Consider the following 13,805-nt stretch of genomic DNA (forward strand, 5'->3'; position numbering starts at 1 on the left):
TGTGTGGAAGGAACTTGCTGTGGGTTAATAGAACATAGAACATAGAATGGTATAGCACAGTACAGGCCCTTTGGCTCACAATGTTGTGCCGACCCTCAAACCCTGCCTCCCATATAAGCCCCCACCTTAAATTCCTCCATATACCTGTCTAGTAGTCTCTTAAACTTCACTAGTGTATCTGCCTCCACCACTGACTCAGGCAGTGCATTCCACGCACAAACCACTCTCTGAGTAAAAAACCTTCCTCTAATATACTCCTTGAACTTCCCACCCCTTACCTTAAAGCCATGTCCTCTTGTATTGAGCAGTAGTGCCCTGGGGAAGAGGCGCTGGCTATCCACTCTATCTATTCCTCTTATTATCTTGTACACCTCTATCATGTCTCCTCTCATCCTCCTTCTCTCCAAAGAGTAAAGCCCTAGCTCCCTTATAGTGAAAGAAAATCTAGACAAGCTAGAAATAAAAACAGAAAATGAAGAAAATTCAAGTTAACCAACAGCAGTAGAAAGAGAAACAGCTTCTTCTAGTGCTTATTCCAGAATCCTCCATATTCTACGAATCATCCATTTTCCAGCAGTTTGATGGATCCTTGGTTTGCTCTCATGTTCTTGCCTAACTCCCATTGTATACCACTTTCCCAAGGAGCTGCAGGAGGTGCAATACCATCTTTTTATCTCTTCCTTTCCCACCTTCCTGGGACCCAATTAAACTTTCCAGGTAAGGCAGTGATTCACTCACACAATCTTCCAGTCAAATGTACTGCTTCCAGTGTTCACCATGTAGCTTCCAGTACATTGGGGAAAAAAAGCAAATGCTGATTTAGTGTTTGCTGTGCAGAACACTGGCGCTTAATCTATAATAGTTGACCATGAGTTTATGATTACCTGTCACTGTAATTTATAACCTGACTCCCCTTCTAACCTTGTTTGCAGCTCCCTGTAAAGTTACACTGAGGCCCAGTGGAAGCTCATTTTAACTTTGGGCACATTGTAGCCTGCAGCATGCAATGTTGAAGTTTCTAACTTTAAATCATTTACTCTTTCTTATGTCTTCATTATTCTTCCATTTCTATAGATACAACTGTACAATATTAGCAACAAATTATACAAAAGAGCTTTACTGCCTCTTAGCAGCACATTATTTCATTTTGCCTGCAAAATTTCCTTTGTTCTAGCCATTTTCCTCTCCCGCCTTCCCTGCTACATAAAAAACGTCTCCTCATATTCTTGGTTCTCTGACCTGAAACATTAACTGCTTCATTTTCTGCAGATGCTGCTTCATCTGAACTGAGTTTTTTCAGCATTTTCTGTACTAATTATTAGTAATGAAGGGATTGGATTATTCTGATGGCTGATCCTTGGCAATGGAGTTGAGAAGATGGGTGAGGATGGTGTCATTGTCTGGGGTTCTGCCTGCAGAGTCTCTCTGGTTTGTGAGCACAATGCCAGTTCCATCCTCTGAGCAACAGTACGGTAGTTGGTTTGCTCTGTTTATTAATCTGCTCTTCCTTTGATTGAATCAGTTAAGTGCTGGATTTGTGCTCAGGTTGATACTCAAGTCTTGCACTTCTATTATTAAATAGAGAAAGAAGGTGCTATCTAATTTCAGTTTTTGTGATTCTGTAGAAACCAGTTGGAAGGCATGTTTTAGGATCAAAGGATTCATAAGCATAAAACACAGGTCCTAATATTTGAATACATGCAGTATACGAAATAAACCCAGGGTTCTGAAAGACTGAGCTGAAGAAATTGTGGAGGCGTTGATAATGATCTTTCACAAACCACTTGATTCTAGCATGGTTTTGGAGGACTGGAAAATTGCAAATGTCACTCCACTCTTCAAGAAGGGAGAGAGGCAAAAGAGAGGAAATTAGAGGCACATGGTAATATCGGCTGTAGTCAGCATGGTTTCCTTAAAGGAAAATCTACCTGACAAACGTGTTGAAATTCTCTGAAGAAATAACAAGCAGGATAGCCAAAAGAGAACCTGAGGATGTTGTGTACTTGGATTTTTCAGAAGGTCTTTGACAAGGTGCTGTACATGAGGCTACTTAACAAGATAAGAGCCCATGGTATTACACGAAAGATACTAGCATGGATAGAGTATTGGCTGAATGGTAGGAGACAAAGAGTGGGAACAAAGGGAGCCTTTTCTGATAGTGACTAGTGGGATCAGTGTTGGGGCTGCTTCTTTTTACATTGTGTGTCAATGATTTTGATGATGGAATTAATGGCTTTGTGGCCAAGTTTGCGGATGATACGAAGATGGTTGGAGGCTCAGGTAGTGTTACAAATGAAGTGACAAATGGAACACAATGTCAGGAAGTGTATAGTTATGCACTTTGGTCAAAGGGATAAAAGCACAGACTATTTTCTAAATGGGGAGAAAACTCGAAAATCCGAGGTGCAAATGGATTTGGAAGTCGTCATGCAGGATTCCTAAATGGTTAACTTTGAGGTTGAGTCGATGGTGGGGAAGGCAAATGCAATGTTAGCATTCATTTTGAGAGGACTAGAATATAAAAGCGAGGATCTAATCCTGAGGCTTTATAAGCAGTTTTGGGTCCCTTGTTTAAGAAAGGATGTACTGGCATTGGGGTGGGGAGAGTTCAGAGGAGGTTCACGAGAATGATTCCAGGAAGGAAAGGCTTGTCACAGAGTGGAATTATGGGTGAAAACAACTGATTCCTGCAATGGCCCTTTTTGTCATAGCTTGATATTTTGTGAACATTGGCATCCTCTAGTGGTGGAGAAGTGCTGTAGGTTAAAGGAGAATTAACTACTCCAGTTTAAAATAGAAATCAGTGACTTTATTCTTCATATTACAAAATAAAGATCTTGTAGTCTGTAGGGTGTTTTGGGTATTAGTGAAGAAGCTTGAACTTGTATTTACATACAGTTGCTAATTCTTTGAAATCGAAGTGACATTGGTTTCAAGTCATAGTCTTATGACTAGAGATTAAGTAGTTCTGAGGAAATGATACACTACTGGTATTTAGGTAAGATTTTGAACTGAGATGTATTTTCGCTCTCTCTCCGTAAAAGAGCTGATGAATTTTTTTGAACAGTTCTAATACCTCCTCCTTGATGTTTGCTTAATGACCTTTGCCATAAGGACATCAATTGGTCATTCATTCCAATACTCTGGTTATTCACTATGTTTTCCTACATTACATATTTAATTGAGCATTGAGAGATGGATTGGAATTGTCACAGGTGCAGTGTATAGTCTGTCTTAAACTTCCAGCTTGGGCTTGGTTTCATGTGGTCACACTTGTTCAGAGATGTTTGGCCAAAGGTGGTGGTTGAAGGTCCATGGAGAGCATTTTAGGTGGGGCTTCTTGGTGTTGCAATAGATTATGTATTCTGGACACTAATTGCCACCTTAATGCCTCTTTCAGCTTCCTTGGAAATCACTAACCAGTATAATCGAATACTATTACATGTGGAAGACCACGGACAGATACGTACAGCAGGTAGAGAATTGTGCTTTTGTTTTCTTTGTTGACTTTCCTTCAGTGAAGTTTTAGATGTCTTTATTCAGCTCAGGCAGACATGCAGGGGAGACCTGGTGGAAGAATCTCTCTGTCCTCGAAATACATTGAATCATTAAGTACAAGTGTAGCAGTAAGTAAATACAATTTCAGTAGTTGCAATTGGATAAATATAACTGTTAAATTTTGGATGTGAACAAATGTTTCTGCAGAATAGCTGAAAAAAGGGAGCATATATTAACTGACAAGACCAAGTCTGATTATGCAACACCTTTGTAAGGATATGGTGATTCACACTGATATTATAAAAGATGCCTATATGCTCCTGTCTAAACACCTTCAGCTTTATTTTCTTCAAAGAAAATACAGTGGACTTTGGTTAATTGGGACACATCAGGACCAATACATTTTGACCCAATTAAGTGATTGCCCCAAATAGCTGAAATGTCATGGAAATAGCTAAAAAGGTATAAAGAAGACAGACTGGGTAACAAATTATGTATTAAATGAAATACAGAACAAATTATACTAGAGTACTATAAAGCTGTATATTTGTTCCTATACTTAAAAATGTAGGAATTCATCAGCATCATGTTCTTTTGACTGTGAATGAACAAAATAGCACAGACACCCAGTACAGATAATGGACTGCCTTCATACAAGTTGTCATCCTCTAAACCTTCATTTTCATTGTAACATACATTTTCACTTATGGCCGTTTCTGGCATCTCCAAAGCTGAACACTTGAAACTGCAGTGAGCAAAATAGTTCTGATTTGCCTTACTGCTCATTTCTCACCAACTATCAGTGACAAAAATCACTTTAAAAAGAAAAACACCAACACACACATCCGGCGCTATTTTAAAAACTGTTCGCTCCAATCAGTGTGGTATCTAACAGCCATGCAACTTTAGGTAGTTAGAGGCTGTTTGGCAACAGGCCCTTGCCCCAGTTAAGTGGCATAGTGTCCCAAATAAACGATAGGAATGTTGGCTATTTTCTCGATTAGATTTTCATCTTTGAAAGTTGTCCAAATTGAGTGGATGTCCCCATTAACTGATGGTCCTCGGCCGGAAACCACTGTAGTCCCAGTCTCGATGGTTGGGAAAAACTTCTGAGTGCTGTGGATGAGAGTTGCTTGTTGCAGCGTGGATGAAAGTTCCCTTCCAAGTCAAACACTGTCCTTGCTTTCAAGGACAGAGTTTTCCTATGCGCCCATCATAGCTGGAGCTGCCTGCTCAAAGTATGATGATACAGCAGTGGTTCAAATAAGTGGCATGAAGAATCAGACATCTGTGAGAATGAAGCTAGATCAAGTATTTATATGAATCCACATATTGGTGGATTGGTCCTGACGAAGGGCCTCGGCCGGAAATGTCGACTGTACCTCTTTCTAGAGATGCTGCCTGGCCTGCTGCGTTCACCAGCAACTTTTATGTGTGTTGCTTAAATTTCCAGTATCTGCAGAATTCCTCGTGTCCACATATTGGTGGAGCTGTTTCATGAAATAGTCCTTTAGTTCAATAAAGTGGTTAATTTATTTTCCAGAAACGTTTGAAAGCAGCTGAAGCTGAAAGCCGATTAAAACAGGTGTACATCCCCAACTAGTAAGTACTTTCATGGATTTATCTTTCCCATGTCAAAGAAATGCCATGCTATTGTACTAGCAGAATAAATTGTACACAATCATAATAGTTGCCAGACTGAACTGGGTGTTAAGCTTTTCATATGAATAAACATATGCTTCTTCACGAAAGGGAAGTTTAATGTTGGGCTATATACTAGTGCTATATATAAATTATGACGTTTTGCGAGGCCTTTACTTTTAACTGGAGGGGATAACTTTAATTTTCCATTTTGTATGATGGAGATTTGAAGGGTTGGTTTTTCACAATCTGGAACAATCCGTCTGCAAAACTGGTAAAGGAAAGCAAAATTACAACCTTTAAAATTTATTTGGACAGGATACCTAGATAGGAAAGGCATGAAGAGAAACAGACTTGGAACAGGCAAATGGGATGAAGTGTCATGGTCAGCATTGACGAGGTGGTTGAGAAGAGCCCATTCTTTGCTGTCTGATTCTGTAAAGCGAATACATTAATCACGACATTTACCAAGTATTCCATCAAAAGAATTGTTCCCTCTCTTCTAATTGAGAGGAATAGTAGTGTTAAAGCTGATTTATCAGGTGCAACTCTCATCGTTTGAAATTTATTTTTATTTTAATCAAAATGCATTCTCAAACTAAGAGCAAGTTCTTCTGGTCAATTTACAATTTTTAATATTCATCTCTAATTTTCCGCAGCAACAAACCAAACCCCAACCAGATCAATGTGAATAACACAGTTGCTAAGCCAGGGATGGTGAATGGAGCTGGGTTTCAGGGCCAGAATGGAGGAGCCGGCAGAGCCTGTGAGAGCTGCTACAGTGAGTGGAATCTGCTATTTTTTTCCTGGTGAATTTGCCATTGACTGGCATGCAGCACATTGTTATTCTACTCAGCAGGAGTGGGATCCCTGTGATCATCACAAGTTACTTGGCTCAATGATTCATTTGAGGGAGAGGATTGGAGTATTGGAAGGTAAACATGAACTAAGTATCAGCTAAACTCGAGCAACAAGGTGTCTGATTTAGAAAGTGAAACAATAGTGTACCTGTCTGGAGATAATTGATGGGACAGCTTGTCTCTATCTGATCTGGATTCTTGTTTCTCCACAGCCTTAACCCCTCCCTCCATAGCAGTCCCTGTTCTCTGGTCTGTTTATATCCTGTCCTCGTTACCATCTACATTCTGGTGCTCCGCTGTCAATGCAATAGATCTCGACCATCTGACCCACACTGTACAGATTCTGCCCACTTTCCAACCCTCTTCGTTTAAATCCCATTGTTCTACCAATTGAACCTTCACACCAATCAGAGACTCTGATCTTAAATATCATATGGAAATTTATTTTGCTGTCTTTTCTACAAAAACAAACTCTGTGTGATGTGAATTGCTAAATTACTATCAATGTAAGCACACGTACTGTGGGCTCTTTATCTGATAATTGAATATGATTATTTCTTAGATCATTGACAAGAGCTTTTCATGTTTCCTTCTTTAGCAACTCAGTCATATCAGTGGTACTCCTGGGGCCCTCCTAATATGCAGTGCAGACTTTGTGCAGCTTGTTGGAATTACTGGAAGAAGTACGGTGGCCTAAAAATGCCAACAAGACTCGAGGGTGAGAGACCTGGACCTAACCGTAATAGCTCAGTAAGTGCTATAGTTTTATGATTCAAGAAGTGTAAAGGGACCATTTTGTTTATATATCACAGGGTTTTATTTCTGATATTGTAAGGTCATCAGCAGAATCCATTCAGTGCCTTGATCACATAAGGCAATTAGGAGAGTTCTCCAGCTTTGGGGAGGGGGGCGGTGGAATGTCACAACTAAGTGGTTTAGAACACGTCTCTAGAACAAAGGTAGTCTCCCATGCACTTGTTCTCCTCACATTTTTCATTTACACCTTCATCAGAAAGCAAATTCTCAGTTTCTACATATGCAATGACAACAGCTAATTCTGCTGTGTCATTCTCAATATCTCTTGACACTTGGGACGAATTGAGCAAGTTTCCTCCAGTTCATATTTGGAAAGGCCATGGATCTCAAGGGTGAGGGAGGAAGCATGTAAGTGGGATAATGGAGAGGTGGCATATACTCAAGGATGTCAGAAGCAACCATAGAAGTCATGAAAAATTTAACATACAGAAAGAGATCATTTTGTCTGTGGTGATTGATAAAGTTCTCAAGTGTTTTCCCACCAATCAGCACTGGGTTCAGCCCCCCGCCTGTCAAGTAAATAAGTGAATAGTTCAGATGGGAGAGCATTTAAAAGTCACAGCTCTTCAAAAGCACACTCTCCTGATGTTTAATGTGAGTTTCTTCTACTTTCAGGTAGTGAGTTCCAGACCTAAGCATCCCCTGGCCATTGTGGGGTGGGGGGGTGCACCCTTGCTTCCTCTCTTCCCAATTATTTAGGTGTACTGGATTTTGATTCTTGGCTAGAAATGGGGCCTTCCTATTTACTCTATCATGCATTGTGCAAAACCTCATGTATGTGGTAGCCACTTGGCCTCCAGCACACCACTGGATTTAGCCCTTTGATAGTAGGAGATGCTGTGTGTTGTGTGTGTGTGTGATAGTTTGAATGCAAGGATATAATAGTATAATAGAAAGCTGTATGGTGTGACTTTTGAGCGGGTAAGGGGGCGTGGGTGATGAGATGGGATTGAAGATGTGAGGTGATTCAATTACAATTTTCTGTCCTTGAGACCATTGGATTGAAATCTAATTTTTAAATTGGTTGGAATTGCTGTTGCTCAGTGGATAGGTTGATCAGTAGGCATATCCCGTGGTTTAGAATTCACCTAGGAATGTAAAATCTGTTTGGGGGGTGGGTAGTGGTGTGAGGTGTGACTAAGAACAACAACTCCTTGCTGGGTTCTTCTGAAGTGTGTGAGTAGTAAAATTTTGGAAGGTTCCTGGGATTACTGGTCTAGACCTTAAATGTTAATTGACAAAATCCCTGTGCCTTTTTTTGTTTTTGCTGAAAAAAATTAAACATTTATTACCTTAATTTTTTTATGGATCCTGTGGGTAGTGGGGGTAAGGTCAAAATGTTTTATGGTGTTTCACAAGCTTCAGCTATAGCAAAAACAAAAATGCTTTCTAATTATTTTTTAGAATCCACATGGGTACTGGGTGAAGAATGCTAACCCCAAGTTTACACTGAAGACTAGGCAGGCTTTCTGTCTCCAGACAACAAGATTAACCAAAATTGCACGGTATTACTGTCGGAATCTGTTCCGTCCACGGCAGGCAGCACGACGTCCGTTTTTACCAATCAACAGTGCAGCTATCAAAGCCGAATGTGAGTGAGTTATATTGCAGAATTGTAATGGATATATTTCTGCTATTAGTTTCACCAAACTGATTTCTGTCGTACCTGGCCCCTCGTGCACAATTCTCCCTAAACAGACATCGATTTAAAATCCTTGCACATTACCAAACATGCACGAAGTCCTCTTCATCCACTACCTTGTTCTCTCCCTCTGTACTAATCTTGATGCAACTATTGCTTCGATTTTAAAACTGTTACATCTCAGCTTTCTGTTTCTCTAACCTTGGTGTCTTAAGCTATTACGGTCTCTTGAATTCCTGAATCTTTTTTTTGGTTGCTTAAAAACAATCTCTTGGTCTCAGATTTGTCTGATTCTTTTGAAAAATTTTCGAGCCTTTCATAGATTAAAAATGCAACATTAATGCAATAGGTTTTGATACCTATTAAGAAGTTCTGCTCCAACTGACAAACCAGAGCAAGCAGGTGGGCTGAATATTAGAATTTGTGACCATTGGGTCCCTCCCAGATTCCAAACTTGCATGTTTCTACAGCAGGTCCTGCAAATCAAGTCCATCATGTTTCTGAGCTATATACTGCTGATTGATAAACTGTAGTGACAAAGATAACAGTAACGATAGTCCACAGTAGTGTTTAATGGGATGAATGTAATATTTAAATAAAAACATTACAACTATTTAACTGGTTCAGCTAGTTCACTGCCATCCTTGCCACTGGAAATTAAAATGCATTTAATGGTACTTTCCCACAATTCTGTGTGCTCACCACTTGCAGTTTTTTTGACGTTTACCCTGCAACCACAGTAGGGTCTCCTGTGGACCAACTATTTAAGGTTACAGTTAATGCCTTAAAAGAATAATAGTTTTGAATAGAGCCTACACAGATTCATGAAATGTAAATTCTGTTGTGCTGGAGTTCTTTGAGGATGCAATTACTAGAGTAAATGAGGAGAAGCTTGAAGATATGGTGGATTTAGATTTTTGAAGGTCTCAGCATACAGGTTGGTCAAGAATATTGAAGGACAAATGAAAATGGGATGATACACTGGCATGTGGCATATGGAATTTTGAGCAACATACTGATGTGGACAGTGAAGAGGTTATTCAGCAAAAAAGCAAAGTTTGAGTGTAAACAGTCAGCAAGCTTTGGCTAGTGGAGTACTGTAGGGCTTAGTGCTTGGCCCCCAAGTATTCACATTCTATGTTAACAGTTTGGCTAAGGGGTCTAAATGCCATTTTCTTCTCCAAGTTTGTTGACAGTATATGATTATGTGCTCTGAGGAGGATGAAATGAGTCGTAGATAAAGGATGTCAATGAGTTTCGGAGTTTTAGATAAGCTGAGTGAGTGGGTAAATACGTGTCAGGTGGAATATAATGTGGAAAATTGTGAAGTCATCCACTTTGAACAGAATCAAAAATGCTGATGTGTACACAGATCAGTATAGGCCACTGTACAGGTGTATCAGATGATCAAGAAAGCAGAGGGTTTATTGATCTTCATAACAAAAGAATTTGATAACAGGAAGTCTTACAATTGTAATGGGTATTGGTGAAAGTGCACGCCTGTAATATTGCACCTGGTTTTGGCCTTAAGAAAGGATACAGTTCGCCATAGAGGGTGTACAGTAGAAATTTACTGGACCACTTTTGGGGATGGTGAGTTTGCAATGCAAAAGCGATTGAGTAGGCTAGGTCTCTATGTAGTGCTTAGAGTATGGTGAATCTCTGAAATTATTTACTCTGGAGGATTATGGAGAATAGATTGTTGAAGGTCTTTTGAAGATTAGGGAATGAGAGCTCTGTGAAGTTGTCAGACAATGAGATTGGGCTTGGGGAAGGTCAGCCATGATCATGCTGAATGTCAGAGTAGGCTTGAGGGACTAGGTGGCTTACTACTTTGAATGAGAGGGTGGTTTCCTCAAACATTCAAAAAATTTTAAAGACTTAAAAGGGAGAATTATTTCCACCTGTCTGTGGTGTCCAGGGAAGAAGGGAATAGGTTTAGAGTAAGACTCAGACTGGGGAAGAAAAATCTCTTCACTCAGAGGGTGGTGAACTTTTGGAATTCTCTTCTCCTTACAGCAATGGAGGCTAAATCAAAATAGACATTGACCTTTTGGAATATGAAGAGAGGAGAGGGAAATTATATTGCTGGAAAATGACACTTTGATAAATGATCATCTGGGATTTTGGATGGTAGAACTGGTTCAAAAAGTCAGGTGGTTTGCTCCTGCTACTATTTCTGATGTTCTTGTATGAACGTGCATCCTATGCAATATCTCCTCATTATGCAACCCCCTCATTCCAGGTATCAATGTGTTCAATCTTCGTTTTATGCCTTCAAAAACAAGTACAACCTTTCTTCCATGAAGAGTCCAAAACTAAATGCAGTACTCCTAGTGTGGCCTCACCAAAGCCCTGAATAATTGCAGCGTCATGTTGATTTTGTTATACTCCAATTCCCACATAATACTCTAATAGAAAGTTGCCTTTCTAGTCATTTAATATTGCTGGCATGTTTTCATAATTCAAGCCAAGGGATCACTAAATTCTCCTGCATAAATTTACTCTTCTGCTTTTTAAACTTTCCTATTACAGTAAATAATTTCACAAACTCCTGCATTATAGCACAACTGCCTTCTTGCCCACTCATTCCAATTGATGCCTCTATTTTTCTCACATTTGCACCTGCAAACCAACTTTTTGTGATTCATGCATAAGCACTCCCAAATCCTTCTACACATTAGCAAGCTTTCACTATTTAAGAAAAAAAATCTGATCTTGACGATTGAAGCTTGCCATTCCTTAAATGACCCATTGGTTCCACCCTGTACTTGCGGTCAGAGTCCATTAATTAGTCTACATAACAGACTGGAAGGGTCTCGGTCTGAAACGTCATCTGTCCTCTTTTCTGTAGATGCTGTCTGGTCTACTGAGCTCCCCAGCATTTTGTGTGTGCTGCTTGGATTTCCAGCATCTGCAGATTTTCTCTTGTTTGTAATTAATCTACGTTCTTTAATAACCTACACCACCAATCCTTTCAATTCTAGTTGCAGTAACGCCTATGTGACAGGCGTTTGATGTGCTTCTTCAAAGACCCTCTATATTCCATTCACTGTTCTGCTTATCTAGATTGTTAGTTACAGTAGATCTTCAAATAAGGGCTGCAATAATTTTGTCAAACCTTGCATAAAACTCTCTTGCCTTTGACTACTTAACCAGTGAATTTTTGCAATGTAGTCTGTTATCATTTCTTTTGTGAGATCCCAGCCTTCTCTCTCTACTTAGCCTACCTATGATTTCCTGCTTCTCCCTCCACTCTTGTTCAGCAAGATTTATGTGTTCTTCCATTCCAAAGGGATCTCAGAATTTAGAAACTACTATCAACTTTGAGTTGTATGGAATTTAGTGCTTTTTAATCCTATTAATCTATGTTGTATTCAGACCCTCCATTGGTTGGTGTTGACCATGGATGTTGTGTCCTAGCTGTCTACATGATATATAAGTCAGGGCAGTACGAGAGCCAGCTGTTGCTCATGCAGTAGGCTTCCCCTCTCCGTGCAGCTGATGAATCCAAAGGAACGGCTGAGACAGATGCAGTTTGGCACCAGTGGTGTCGCAGGAGTTGCAGTCAGTATTGAGCTGCCTTAGGGAATCCAGCTTTAGAGGTTTTCTCAGGGTTAAGTCCCAAAACCTTCTTCATGAGTGGGTATAGCTGCAAGGTAGAGAGATTGAGATCAGAGTTTTCCCTTCTCCTAGATGAACTACCAACCATGACTGACGAACCCCATCTGCCTGAAGCAACTGGTTTTAAGGCACCAGTGACCAAGCTTTGCCCCTTCTGCTATCCGTAGAAACGGTTCTGTTGTAGCTAAGCCACACATGAAGACGGGGAACTGGACTTGTTGTCAAGAGGTTATTTGAGACGCAGGCCATGGGGAGCATTTAATAGGTAGTATCCCCACAACCTCCCCCTGCTATGACAACCTTAAGGAACCAATCTATGTTGTACCTTTTTTTTTTACATCAGTTTACTTTTAAGTTCCTCATTCTCATGACACCCACAAGCCCCATAATTTGAATAATGCTCTTTGTTTTCTATTGTGAAAGTAGACTCTTATTTGTCCAATGTCACTGTTGAATATCCATTATAATTTCCTGTAGTTATTTTTTATACTGCTTAGTAGATTATTAAATTGTTTCTTCCAGCAACTTGTTGGTCAAGGTTTGCTTATTTTTAAAACACATACAGACCCTGGGCTTACTCCTATTTATTACAATGTGCATTGAAATGCCATCTCTTAAACAATGCTATCCTCGAGGAGGTCATGACTACAATTTTCCACAGCAGTTTTAATCCTCAACAAACTACATTCATTGAGAACTACCTGTAATTCTATAAATATCTGCAATTATTTGCTGTCATACTTTTAATATCTCCATCCACTTCACCCAGCATATCTCTCTGATTTTACTTAAATTGAGAATATGTAATCTTGGACTTAATCAAATCAATATAATAATTGCTATAAAATTTAGAGCATAAGAAATCGGAGCAGGAGTAGACCATCTGACCCGTCAAACTTGCTCTGCCATTCAATAAGATCATAGCTGATTTGACCATGGACTCATCTCCACCTATCTTCCTTTTCCTCGTAACCCTTAATTCCCCATCTATGTAAAAATCTATCCAACCTTGTCTTAAATATATCTACTGAGGTAGTTTCCACTGCTTCATTGGACAGAGAATTCCACAGATTCATCACTCTTGGGGAAAAGCAGTTCCTCCTGATCTCCGTCCTAAATTTACTCCCCTGAATCTTGAGGCCATGTCCCCTAGTTCTAGTCTCATCTACCAGTGAAAACAACTTTCCTGCCTCTATTTTATCCATCCCTTTCGCAATTTTTTACGTTTCTTATAAGATCTCCTCTCATTCTTCTGAATTCCAGTGAGTACAGTCCCAGGCGGCTCAATCTCCTCACGGTCTAAACCCCTCCTTCATCTCTGGAATCAGCCTGATAAACCTCATCTGCATCGCTTCCAAAGCCAGTATATCCTTGTTCAAGTAAGGAGACCAGAAATGCATGCAGTACTCCAGATGTGGCCTCATACAATTGCAGCATATCCTCCCTGCTCCTAAGTTCAATCACTCTAGCCATGAAGGCCTACATTTCATTTGCCTACTTGATACCCTGCTGCACCTGCAAACTAACCTTTTGCAATTCATGCACAAGCACTCCCAAGTCCTTCTGCATAGCAGAATGCCGCAGTCTTTTACTATTTAAATAATAATCTGCTCATTCATTTTTCCTTCCAAAGTGGATGACCTTGCATCTACCAGACCCTTGCCCACTCACTTCACCTATCTATATCTCTCTGCAGACTCTCCGTATCCTCTACACAATTTGTT

General features: G+C 40.0%; 1 protein-coding gene across 3 annotated transcripts in view; it reads left to right on the plus strand.

Moving 5' to 3' along the window:
- Positions 1–13,805, plus strand: part of LOC134352854 (metastasis-associated protein MTA1-like) — a 181,339-nt gene that overhangs the window by 126,310 nt on the left and 41,224 nt on the right. For all 3 annotated transcript variants that reach the window (XM_063060373.1, XM_063060371.1, XM_063060372.1), the window contains 5 exons: positions 3,401–3,475; positions 5,042–5,100; positions 5,799–5,920; positions 6,598–6,749; positions 8,220–8,406. In XM_063060373.1, the coding sequence (XP_062916443.1) occupies positions 3,401–3,475; positions 5,042–5,100; positions 5,799–5,920; positions 6,598–6,749; positions 8,220–8,406 (595 nt within the window). The remainder of the gene's footprint in view (positions 1–3,400; positions 3,476–5,041; positions 5,101–5,798; positions 5,921–6,597; positions 6,750–8,219; positions 8,407–13,805) is intronic.

This window comes from Mobula hypostoma, chromosome 10 (genome assembly GCF_963921235.1).
Source record: "Mobula hypostoma chromosome 10, sMobHyp1.1, whole genome shotgun sequence".
NCBI lineage: Eukaryota > Metazoa > Chordata > Chondrichthyes > Myliobatiformes > Myliobatidae > Mobula > Mobula hypostoma.